Source organism: Oncorhynchus kisutch, linkage group LG29 (genome assembly GCF_002021735.2).
Source record: "Oncorhynchus kisutch isolate 150728-3 linkage group LG29, Okis_V2, whole genome shotgun sequence".
Classification (NCBI taxonomy): Eukaryota; Metazoa; Chordata; class Actinopteri; order Salmoniformes; family Salmonidae; genus Oncorhynchus; species Oncorhynchus kisutch.
In genome coordinates this window covers 46,976,455-46,988,925 of record NC_034202.2, presented here as the reverse complement: position 1 = coordinate 46,988,925, position 12,471 = coordinate 46,976,455, and the positions used below count along the sequence as shown (strand labels likewise).

Below are 12,471 nucleotides of genomic sequence, written 5' to 3'. Positions count from 1 at the left end.
TATATTACATATTACTATATTATCTATTACTATTATATATATATTCTATTATATTATATTACATATTACTATATTATCTATTACTATTATATATATATTCTATTATATTATATTACATATTACTATATTATCTATTACTATTATATATATATTCTATTATATTATATTACATATTACTATATTATCTATTACTATTATATATATATTCTATTATATTATATTACATATTACTATATTATCTATTACTATTATATATATATTCTATTATATTATATTACATATTACTATATTATCTATTAGTATTATATATATATTCTATTATATTATATTACATATTACTATATTATCTATTACTATTATATATATATTCTATTATATTATATTACATATTACTATATTATCTATTACTATTATATATATTCTATTATATTATATTACATATTACTATATTATCTATTACTATTATATATATATTCTATTATATTATATTACATATTACTATATTATCTATTACTATTATATATATATTCTATTATATTATATTACATATTACTATATTATCTATTACTATTATATATATATTCTATTATATTATATTACATATTACTATTATATATATATTCTATTATATTATATTACATATTACTATATTATCTATTACTATTATATATATATTCTATTATATTATATTACATATTACTATATTATCTATTACTATTATATATATTCTATTATATTATATTACATATTACCTGTCACCTACTAATTATTATTTTTTTCTTTATTTTAACTATTTTTTTGATTTTTTTTGTAGAATAATAGTAAAGAAAAACTGGCTGCTTTTCTTCACTCTGCGGTTTAACTCATCTCAAACCATCACAATTTGGTTGAGGTCAGGGGATTGTGGAGGCCAGGTCATCTGATGCAGTACTCCATCACTCTCCTTCTTGGTAAAATAGCACTTACACATCCTGGAGGTTTGTTGGGTCATTGTCCTGATTGTCCGGATGGAGATCATCCGTTCACCCACACCTCGTCTCACAAAGACACGGCGGTTGGAACCAAAAATATCCAATTTGGACTCCAGACCGACCAAAGGACAAATTTCCACTGGTCTAATGTAGATTACTCATGTTTCTTGGCCCAAGCAAGTCTCTTCTTCTTATTGGTGTCCTTTAGTAGTGGTTTCTTTGCAGCAATTCGACCATGAAGGTCTGATTCACACAGTCTCCTCTGAACAGTTGATGTTGAGATGTGTCTGTTACTTGAACCCTGTGAAGCATTTATTTGGGCTGCAATTTCTGAGTATCGTAACTCCTATGAACTTATCCTCTGCAGCAGAGGTAACTCTGGGTCTTTCTTTCCTGTGGCGGTCCTCATGAGAGCTAGTTTCATCATAGCGCTTGATGGTTTTTGCGACTGAAAAACTTTAAAATTTCTCGAAATTTGCCGTATTGACTGACCATGTCTTAAAGTAATGATGGACTGTCATTTCTCTTTGCTTATTTGAGCTGTTCCTATCGTAATATGGACTTGGTCTTTTACCAAATAGGGTTATCTTCTGTATACCAGCCCTACCTGGTCACAACAAAACTGAACGCAGTGAGAAAGAATGAAATTCCACAAATTAACTTTTAACAAGGCACACCTGTTATTTTAAATGCATTCCAGTTGTCTACCTCATGAAGCTGGTTGAGAGAATGCCAAGTGTGTGCAAAGCTGTCATCAAGGCAAAGGGTGGCTACTTTGAAGAATCTCAAATATAAAATATATTTTGATTTGTTTAACACTGTTCTGGTTACTACATGATTCCATATGTGTTATTTCATAGTTTTGATGTCTTCACTATTATTCTACAATGTAAAACATAAAGAAGAACCCTTGAATGAGACAAAACTTTTTACCGGTAGTGGATATATACCAAGAAAACTTCTCCCCAGAGAAGAACTAGAAATAACGCCCCAAAATCCCAAACATCAGCAGGCGCTTTGGTCAGCTTGGTACCTGATTCCATTATCAAGGCTTGGCAGCACAGCACATGGACTCAGTTGATGCTGCCTCCTAGGGGATGGAGTGTCTCCTACATAGTGTGTTTTGTCTAACACTACACTACCCACCCACATACTGTAACATATTAATGTCTATAATGTTTCTGTTGTGAATGTCTCTGTCTATAGGTAACTATGGTGAGAGTGGTATGGAAGCCTTTAAGGAACTGGCAGCTAGAGAGGGGATCTGTATCGCTCACTCGGATAAGATCTACAGCAACGCAGGGGAGCACAACTTTGACAAGCTGCTGGAGAAGCTGAGAGGACACCTTCCCAAGGCTCGGGTGGTGGCGTGCTTCTGCGAGGGCATGACTGTACGGGGCATACTGATGGCAATGAGACGGAAACACCTGGTGGGGGAGTTCCTACTGGTGGGGAGGTGAGTGGAGAGAGAGATACGCACACACACACACACACACACACACACACACACACACACACACACACACACACACACACACACACTCTCACACACTCTCACGCACACACACACACACACACACAGCTTGGAAGGAAGGACACATTGGGATGCGTAGAGACAGACAGTGCCTGCATTAGTTAACCTTGTTGGAACTATTAATTAAAGAACCGTCAGACCGTTCCGAAACTTTAGAAACCTGTTCTAGATCTCAGGTCGATAGTGCGTGGTGAGTTACGTGGCTCTAGAAGGTTCTCGGACCGAGAAACAGCCTCGTACATTTGCAATAACTTCAATTCATTTCACACACACACACACACACACACACACACACACACACACACACACACACACACACACACACACACACACACACACACACACACACTCACACTCACACTCACACTCACTCACTGTTTTCATAATTGTATCATCTTGTTTTTATACCTTAATCTATTTACAACTCCAGTTGCATCGCAGAGGCTGTTTCCATGGTTACTGGCATTGGCTTCATCTTCGTCACCGTCACCACCATCATCACCACTATCATCACCACTATCATCATCTCCACCACCACCACCATCACCACCCTGTCATCCTCCCTTGATGCTGAGATACAACTTCTCTCACCAGGTAAATCCTACTGCTTTAATTCACAGGGACTTCGTATGGGACAACATAAACCGTCATGACAGCTGACAATTTCACAACACTGTTTCCATCAACAGATGTAGGGATGTCATTGTGTCAAGAAAAGTTAGCGTGTTTGTGTGTCCCCTATTGACAGAGGCTTACAGTACAGCGCTCCTCTTGCCTAGCCTTCTGAAGATGAGTCGTGGTCTCTCTCTTTTTGAAAAAAGGCAGAAGCAATGGATAGATAATGATGGTTTTCATACAGGATTATTAATCCATCAAGAGTCCATTCATACAGGATTATTAATCTATCTCTGATCCATTCATACAGGATTATTAATCTATCTCTGATCCATTCATACAGGATTATTAATCTATCCCTGGTCCATTCATACAGGATTATTAATCTATCTCTGGTCCATTCATACAGGATTATTAATCTATCTCTGGTCCATTCATACAGGATTATTAATCTATCTCTGGTCCATTCATACAGGATTATTAATCTATCTCTGGTCCATTCATACAGGATTATTAATCTATCTCTGGTCCATTCATACAGGATTATTAATCTATCTCTGGTCCATTCATACAGGATTATTAATCTATCTCTGATCCATTCATACAGGATTATTAATCTATCTCTGGTCCATTCATCCAGGATTATTAATCTATCTCTGGTCCATTCATACAGGATTATTAATCTATCTCTGATCCATTTCTAAAAATATCACCTTCTCTAAGATGACAAATTCCCTAATAGCTGGGAAAATCGCTTTTCATGAATTCTGCCTCCAGGCCATTACAAATTACGCACCGCTATTCATAGAACTATTTAGTTAGAAAGAGAGTGGAGCGAGGGAGGGGAGTGGAGGGAGGGAGGGCGGGAGGGGAGGGCAGGGAGGGAGCGGAGGGGAGGGGAGGGGAGGGGAGGGGAGGGGAGGGGAGGGAGGGAGGGAGGGAGGGAGGGGAGGGGAGGGGAGGGCAGGGAGGGCAGGGAGGGAGGGAGGGAGGGAGGGAGGGAGGGAGGGAGGGAGGGAGGGAGGGAGGGAGGGAGGGAGGGAGAAGAGGGGAGAGAAGGAGATGGATGGAGAAAGAGAAACTGAGAGTGAGGGGAACAGAAAGAAAGAGAGAGAGATATTTCTCCAGGTTTTTTAAAATCTTCTCCTCCTCCAGTAGGTGTTTATTTTAAGGTTGTGATCCCTTCCTCCCAGTCCACTTCTATCCCTGGTGCTCTAATAATGGCTCATCTCATTACTAACATACAGAGGCTGTCTGTCAATCAAACCTGACGAAACTGAACATAGCAATGCCCTTGGACTACATACATAATTATATTACACTGCTCTGTGCATTATCAGTGTTTCTGGAAACACTTTATTTTTAGGTAGTGTTGAATATTTAAATTAAAACATCTATTTATGAAAATGGTGTCAGGGTCTCAGTGTTCTGATGTTGCTACTGGGGAGTGGGACTAAGGGCTCCATTCTGACTCAGTTTCACCCAGACAGAATGCCTTACAATGGCTGGGCTGGAAACGGCAGTACAGTGGAGCCCAGTGGAGCCCAGTGTTAGTCAGTCCAGGTAAACATCGTAGCTGAGTCAAAGCTCCATTAGCCTCTTCACCAATGGGATAATAGAGGAGATATGGGCCTGTCTGTCTGTCTGTCTGTCTGTCTGTCTGTCTGTCTGTCTGTCTGTCTGTCTGTCTGTCTGTCTGTCTGTCTGTCTGTCTGTCTGTCTGTCTGTCTGTCTGTCTGTCTGTCTGTCTGTCTGTCTGCCTGTCTGCCTGCCTGCCTGCCTGTCTGTCTGTCTGTCTGTCTGTCTGTCTGTTTGTCTGTGACTACCTCTGCCTGTCTGTCTGTCTGTCTGTCTGTGACTACCTCTGCCTGTCTGTCTGTCTGAGCTAGCACGCTGTACATTATTAAGGGAGCCTGAGCTAGCACACTGTACATTATTAAGGGAGCCTGAGCTAGCACGCTGTACATTATTAAGGGAGCCTGAGCTAGCACACTGTACATTATTAAGGGAGCCTGAGCTAGCACGCTGTACATTATTAAGGGAGCCTGAGCTAGCACACTGTACATTATTAAGGGAGCCTGAGCTAGCACGCTGTACATTATTAAGGGAGCCTGAGCGAGCAAGCTGTATATTATTAAGGGAGCCTGAGCTAGCACGCTGTACATTATTAAGGGAGCCTGAGCTAGCACACTGTACATTATTAAGGGAGCCTGAGCTAGCACGCTGTACATTATTAAGGGAGTCTGAGCTAGCATGCTGTACATTATTAAGGGAGCCTGAGCTAGCAAGCTGTACATTATTAAGGGAGTCTGAGCTAGCACGCTGTACATTATTAAGGGAGCCTGAGATAGCACGCTGTACATTATTAAGGGAGCCTGAGATAGCACGCTGTACATTATTAAGGGAGCCTGAGCTAGCACGCTGTACATTATTAAGGGAGCCTGAGCTAGCACGCTGTACATTATTAAGGGAGCCTGAGCTAGCAAGCTGTACATTATTAAGGGAGTCTGAGCTAGCACGCTGTACATTATTAAGGGAGCCTGAGCTAGCACACTGTACATTATTAAGGGAGCCTGAGCTAGCACGCTGTACATTATTAAGGGAGCCTGAGCGAGCAAGCTGTATATTATTAAGGGAGCCTGAGCTAGCACGCTGTACATTATTAAGGGAGCCTGAGCTAGCACACTGTACATTATTAAGGGAGCCTGAGCTAGCACGCTGTACATTATTAAGGGAGTCTGAGCTAGCATGCTGTACATTATTAAGGGAGCCTGAGCTAGCACGCTGTACATTATTAAGGGAGCCTGAGCTAGCATGCTGTACATTATTAAGGGAGCTTTAGCTAGCACGCTGTACATTATTAAGGGAGCCTGAGCTAGCACGCTATACATTATTAAGGGAGCCTGAGCTAGCACGCTGTACAATATTAAGGGAGCCTGAGCTAGCACGCTGTACATTATTAAGGGAGCCTGAGCTAGCACGCTGTACATTATTAAGGGAGCCTGAGCTAGCACGCTGTACATTATTAAGGGAGCCTGAGCTAGCACGCTGTACATTATTAAGGAAGCCTGAGCTAGCACGCTGTACATTATTAAGGGAGTCGGTGGCCCAACGCCCTTCTGAGATGTTGGTGTTTGTTATTATCTTCATTTAGTACCTCCTAAGGTCTAATAGCCCCATCGCTGGGTTTAAAACAAGTTAACCTATGGTATTGTTTTAAGATGGTCATAGCAATGATTATTTAGCTATTTGATTTGAAATTGTAGGATGACTGTAAGTTTTGATGAAACATAGATTTAGTCTTTAGCGTTATTAGCCTCTAGAAACACATTGAATAACATAGAGGATGTGTACAGTTGAAGTTGGAAGTTTACATACACTTAGGTTGGAGTCATTAACTCGTTTTTCAACCACTCCATACATTTCTTGTTAACAAACTATAGTTTTGGCAAGTCGGTTAGGACATCTACTTTGTGCGTGAACACAGGTCATTTTTCAAAAAATTGTTTACAGACAGATCATTTCACTTATAATTCACTGTATCACAATTCCAGTGGGTCAGAAGTTTACATACACTAAGTTGACTGTGCCTTTAACCAGTTTGGAAAATGACAGAAAATGATGTCATAGCTGTAGACGCCTCTGTTAGGCGAATTGACATAATTTGAGTCAATTGGAGCTGTACCTGTGGATGTATTTCAAGGCCCACCTTCAAACTCAGTGCCTCTTCGCTTGGCATCATGGGAAAAACAAAAGAAATCAGCCAAGATCTCAGAACATTTTTTTGTAGACCTCCACAAGTCTGGATCATCCTTGGGAGCAATTTCCAAATGCCTGAAGGGGCCACGTTCATCTGTACAAACAATAGTACACAAGTATAAACACCATGGGATAACGCAGCCGTCATACCACTCAGGAAGGTGGAGACTGGTTTACGGGATGTCCCCTGGTCTGAAAAACACTGCTGTAGCTCAGCCACCTTCCACCAGCAGAACGTAGACATCGGCCACCAGCAGATGTGGAAGGTCGACATCGGCCAACAGCAGATTAGGAAGGTAGACATCGGCCACCAGCAGATGTGGAAGGTCGACATCGGCCACCAGCAGATGTGGAAGGTAGACATCGGCCACCAGCAGATGTGGAAGGCCACCAGCAGATGTGGAAGGTAAACATCGGCCACCAGCAGATGTGGAAGGTAAACATCGGCCACCGGCAGATGTGGAAGGTAAACATCGGCCACCGGCAGATGTGGAAGGTAAACATCGGCCACCAGCAGATGTGGAAGGTAAACATCGGCCACCAGCAGATGTGGAAGGTAGAAATCGATGATCTGAATCAGTTCTCTCTACTGTTCTATACATTTGCTCTACTGTAGGGGTTTAAGTAATAGGTTTGTCCATGTGTGTGTGTGTGTGTGTGTGTGTGTGTGTGTGTGTGTGTGTGTGTGTGTGTGTGTGTGTGTGTGTGTGTGTGTGTTCAGCGTGTGTGTGTGTGTGTGTGTGTGTCTAGCCCTGCCAGGTCAGTAGGTGTTTATCTAGCCCTGCCAGGTCAGTAGGTGTTTATCTAGCCCTGCCAGGTCAGTAGGTGTTTATCTAGCCCTGCCAGGTCAGTAGGGTGGTTATCTAGCCCTGCCAGGTCAGTAGGTGTTATCTAGCCCTGCCATGTCAGTAGGAATGTTTATCTAGCCCTGCCAGGTCAGTAGGTGGTTATCTAGCCCTGCCAGGTCAGTAGATGGTTATCTAGCCCTGCCAGGTCAGAAGGTGGTTATCTAGCCCTGCCAGGTCAGTAGATGGTTATCTAGCCCTGCCAGGTCAGAAGGTGGTTATCTAGCCCTGCCAGGTCAGAAGGTGGTTATCTAGCCCTGCCAGGTCAGTAGATGGTTATCTAGCCCTGCCAGGTCAGAAGGTGGTTATCTAGCCCTGCCAGGTCAGAAGGTGGTTATCTAGCCCTGCCAGGGTCAGAAGGTGGTTATCTAGCCCTGCCAGGTCAGAAGGTGGTTATCTAGCCCTGCCAGGTCAGTAGGTGGTTATCTAGCCCTGCCAGGTCAGAAGGTGGTTATCTAGCCCTAGTCCGGAGTGATTCAACCTTTCTTCTCCTCTGATTTTCATAGCCATCCCTTGCTTTCCATCCCTCTATATCTGTGTCTTCTCCATCTCTCATCTCCATCCCTCCATCTCTCCCTCTCCATCTCTTCCTCTGCATCCCTCCATCTCTCCCTCTCCATCTCTCCTATCCATCCCTCCATCTCTTCCTCTGCATCCTCCATCTCTCCCTCTCCATCTCTCCCTCTGCATCCGTTCATCTCTCCCTCTCCATCTCTCCCTCTGCATCCCTCCATCTCTACCTATCCATCCTCCATCTCCCTCCCTCTATCTCTCCCTATCCATCCCTCCATCTCTTCCTCTGCATCCCTCCATCTCTCCCTCTCGTTAACTCCATCTCTCCCTATCCATCCCTCCATCTCTCCCTCTCCATCTCTTCCTCTCCATCCCTCCATCTCTCCCTCTCCATCTCTCCCTCTGCATCCCTCCATCTCTCCCTCTCCTTAGCTCCATCTCTCCCTATCCATCCCTCCATCTCTCCATCTCCTTCCCTCCATCTCTCCCTCTCATTCCCTCCATCTCTCCTTCTCCATCCCTCCATCTCTCCCTCTCCATCACTCCATCTCTCCCTCTCATCACTCCAACTCTCCCTCTCCTTCCCTCCATCTCTCCTTCTCCATCCCTACATCTCTCCCTCTCCATCACTCCATCTTTCCCTCTCCATCACTCCATCTCTCCCTCTCCTCTCCATCTCTCCCTCTCCATCACTCCATCTCTCCCTCTCCTTAGCTCCATCTCTGCTTCTCCATCCCTCAATCTCTCCCTCTCTCTGATGCACTCCCTCCATCCTCTCCCTCTCTATCCCTCCAACTCTCCCTCTCCTTTCGTCCATCTCTCTCTCTCTCTGATGCGCTCCCGTCCATCTCTCTCTCTCTCTCTGATGCGCTCCCTCCATCCTCTCTGTCTCTCTCTGCTGTCCTCCCCTCTCCTTCCCTCCATCTATCCCTCTTTCTACATTGTTCAATCTCTACTGTATGACTGTTATTAAAGACTCTCCTCTCCCATCCAGGGAGCAGAACAGAGACCACAGAACAGAAAGCCTCTTCTCTTCTCCTCTCCAACTCTTTCCTCCTCTACTTCCTCTTTTCTTCCCCAACTGGAGGAGTGGGTGGTCTCTGTTCTGTTCCTTGGGTGGAAGATAAGATAAGAAGAAGAGATGAGGAAAGGAGAGATGAGAGAGGAGGACGGAGGATCGAGGAGAGAGGAGCAGAGCAGAGGAGAGTTCTCCTCTCTCCTCTCCTCTCTTCTTCTCTCCACTTCTCTCCTCTCTTCCTCTCTCCCTCTCCTCCTCTCTCCTCTACTCTCCTCTCCTCTCTCCTCTCTCCTTCTCCTCCTCTCTTTTCTCCTCTTCCACCCAGGGAACAGAACAGAGGCCACCCACTCCTCCAGTTGTATAACTGATAGAGTACACAACCACTGCTACTGGGTTACCTAAGGATTCATACTGATAAATCTGGGAAGATACAGGGAGAGAGAAGGGTGTGTGGGTGTGTGTTTATTTGTGTGTGTGTTGCTGCTCTCCTTCCCCATCTCTCTCTTTTCTTTTCATAGCTATCCCTTGCTTTCCATCCCTCTCTCTCTTTCTCTCCACTCCCGTAGTCCCTCAATCTCCATTCCTCCCTCTCCATTCCTCCCTCTCTTTCCCTCCCTCTCCATTCCTCCCTCTCTTTCCCTCCCTCTCCATTCCTCCCTCTCCATTCCTCCCTCTCCATTCCTCCCTCTCTTTCCCTCCCTCTCCATTCCTCCCTCTCTTTCCCTCCCTCTCCATTCCTCCCTCTCTTTCCCTCCCTCTCCATTCCTCCCTCTCTTTCCCTCCCTCTCCATTCCTCCCTCTCTTTCCCTCCCTCTCCATTCCATTCCTCCCTCTCCATTCCTCCCTCTCCATTCCTCCCTCTCTTTCCCTCCCTCTCCATTCCTCCCTCTCTTTCCCTCCCTCTCCATTCCTCCCTCNCCTCTCTTTCCCTCCCTCTCTTTCCCTCCCTCTCTTTCCTCCCTCTCCATTCCTCCCTCTCTTTCCCTCCCTCTACTTCTCCCTCTCCATCCCTCCCTCTCCCATTCCTCCCTCTCTTTCCCTCCCTCTCCATTCCTCCCTCTCTTTCCCTCCCTCTCCATTCCTCCCTCTCTTTCCCTCCCCCCCCCCATCTCCATTCTCCCTCTCTTTCCCTCCCTCTCCATTCCTCCCTCTCTTCCCTCCCTCTCCATTCCTCCCTCTCTTTCCCTCCCTCTCCATCCCTCCCTCCTCTTTTCCCTCCCTTCTCTTTCCCTCCCTCTCCATTCCTCCTCTCTCCTTCCTCCCTCTCTTTCCCTCCCTCTCCATCCCTTCCCTCTCCATTCCTCCCTCTCCATTCCTCCCTCTCTTTCCCTCCCTCTCCATTTCCTCCCTCTCCATTCCTCCCTCTCTTCCCTCCCTCTCCATCCCTCCCTCTCCTTTCCCTCCCTCTTCCATTTCCTCCCTCTCCATTCCTCCCCTCCTTTCCCGTCCCTCTCCATTCCTCCCTCTCTTTCCCTCCCTCTCCTCCCTCCCTCTCTTTCCCTTCCCTCTCCATTCCTCCCTCTCTTTCCCTCCCTCCTCCCATCCCTCCCTCTCTTTCCCTCCCTCTCTTTCCCTCCCTCTCCATCCCTCCCTTCTCTTTCCCTCCCTCTCCCATTCCTCCCTCTTCTTTCCCTCCCTCTCCAATTCCTCCCTCTCCTGTTCCTCCCTCTCCATTCCTCCCTCCTCTTTCCCCCCTCTCCATTCCTCCCCTCTCTTTCCCTCCCCTCTCCATCCCCCCTCTTCTTTCCCCTCCCTCTCTTCCCTCCCTCTCCATTCCTCCCTCTCCATTCCTCCCTCTCTTTCCCTCCCTCTCCAATCCCTCCCTCTCCATTCCTCCCTCTCCATTCCTCCCTCTCTTTCCCTCCCTCTCCATTCCTCCCTCTCCATTCCTCCCTCTCTTTCCCTCCCTCTCCATCCCTCCCTCTCTTTCCCTCCCTCTCCATTCCTCCCTCTCCATTCCTCCCTCTCTTTCCCTCCCTCTCCATCCCTCCCTCTCTTTCCCTCCCTCTCCATTCCTCCCTCTCTTTCCCTCCCTCTCCATCCCTCCCTCTCCTTCCCTCCCTCTCCATTCCTCCCTCTCTTTCCCTCCTCTCCATCCCTCCCTCTCTTTCCCTCCCTCTCTTTCCCTCCCTCTCCATCCCTCCCTCTCTTTCCCTCCCCTCTCCATCCCTCCCTCTCTTTCCCTCCCTCTCCATTCCTCCCTCTCTTTCCCTCCCTCTCCATCCCTCCCTCTCTTTCCCTCCCTCTCTTTCCCTCCCTCTCTTTCCCTCCCTCTCCATCCCTCCCTCTCTTTCCCTCCCTCTCTTTCCCTCCCTCTCTTCCCTCCCTCTCCATTCCTCCCTCTCCATTCCTCCCTCTCTTTCCCTCCCTCTCTTTCCCTCCCTCTCCATTCCTCCCTCTCTTTCCCTCCCTCTCCATTCCTCCCTCTCTCCCTCCCTCTCCCTCCCTTCTATCTCTACTTTATGCATATTATGAAAGCTTCTCTTCTCCTCTTCCACCCAGCGAACAGAACAGAGACCACCCACACCTGCAGTTGAAATCCTCTCCTTTCTCCTCTCCTCCTCTCTCCTCTCTCCTCCTCTCTCCTCTCCTTTCTCCTCTCCTCCTCTCTCCTCTCCTCCTCTCTCCTCTCCTTTCTCCTCTCCTCCTCTCTTCTCTCTCCTCGCCTCTCCTCTACACTTCTCTACTCTCCTCCTCTCTACTCTCTTCCTCTCTCCTATACTCTCCTCTTCTCTCCTCTCTCCTCTCTCCTCTCTCCTCTCTCCTCTCTCCTCTCCTCTCCTCCTCCCTTCTCCTCTCCTCTCCTCCTCGCCTCGCCTCGCCTCGCCTCGCCTCGCCTCGCCTCGCCTCGCCTCGCCTCGCCTCGCCTCGCCTCGCCTCGCCTCTCCTCTCCTCTCCTCTCCTCCTCTCTACTCTCTTCCTCTCTCCTCTCTCCTCTCCTCTCCTCTCCTCTTCTCTCCACTTCTCTCCTCTCTTCCTCTCTCCTCTCCTCCTCTCTCCTCTACTCTCCTCTCCTCTCTCCTCTCTCCTCTCTCCTCTCTCCTCTCTCCTCTCTCCTCTCTTCTCCTCCTCTCTTTTCTCCTCTTCCACCCAGGGAACAGAACAGAGGCCACCCACTCCTCCAGTTGTATAACTGATAGAGTACACAACCTCTGCTACTGGGTTACCTAAGGTTTCATACTGATAAAGCTGGGAAGATACAGGGAGAGAGACGAG

The 12,471-nt window shown here is 46.5% G+C and overlaps 1 protein-coding gene across 1 annotated transcript in view; it reads left to right on the top strand.

Annotated features, from left to right (window-relative positions):
* The window catches only part of grm5a (glutamate receptor, metabotropic 5a), a 108,521-nt gene that overhangs the window by 51,408 nt on the left and 44,642 nt on the right, over positions 1-12,471 (top strand). The window contains exon 6 of the mRNA XM_031809103.1: positions 2,178-2,427. Coding sequence (XP_031664963.1) covers positions 2,178-2,427 — 250 coding nt within the window. The remainder of the gene's footprint in view (positions 1-2,177; positions 2,428-12,471) is intronic.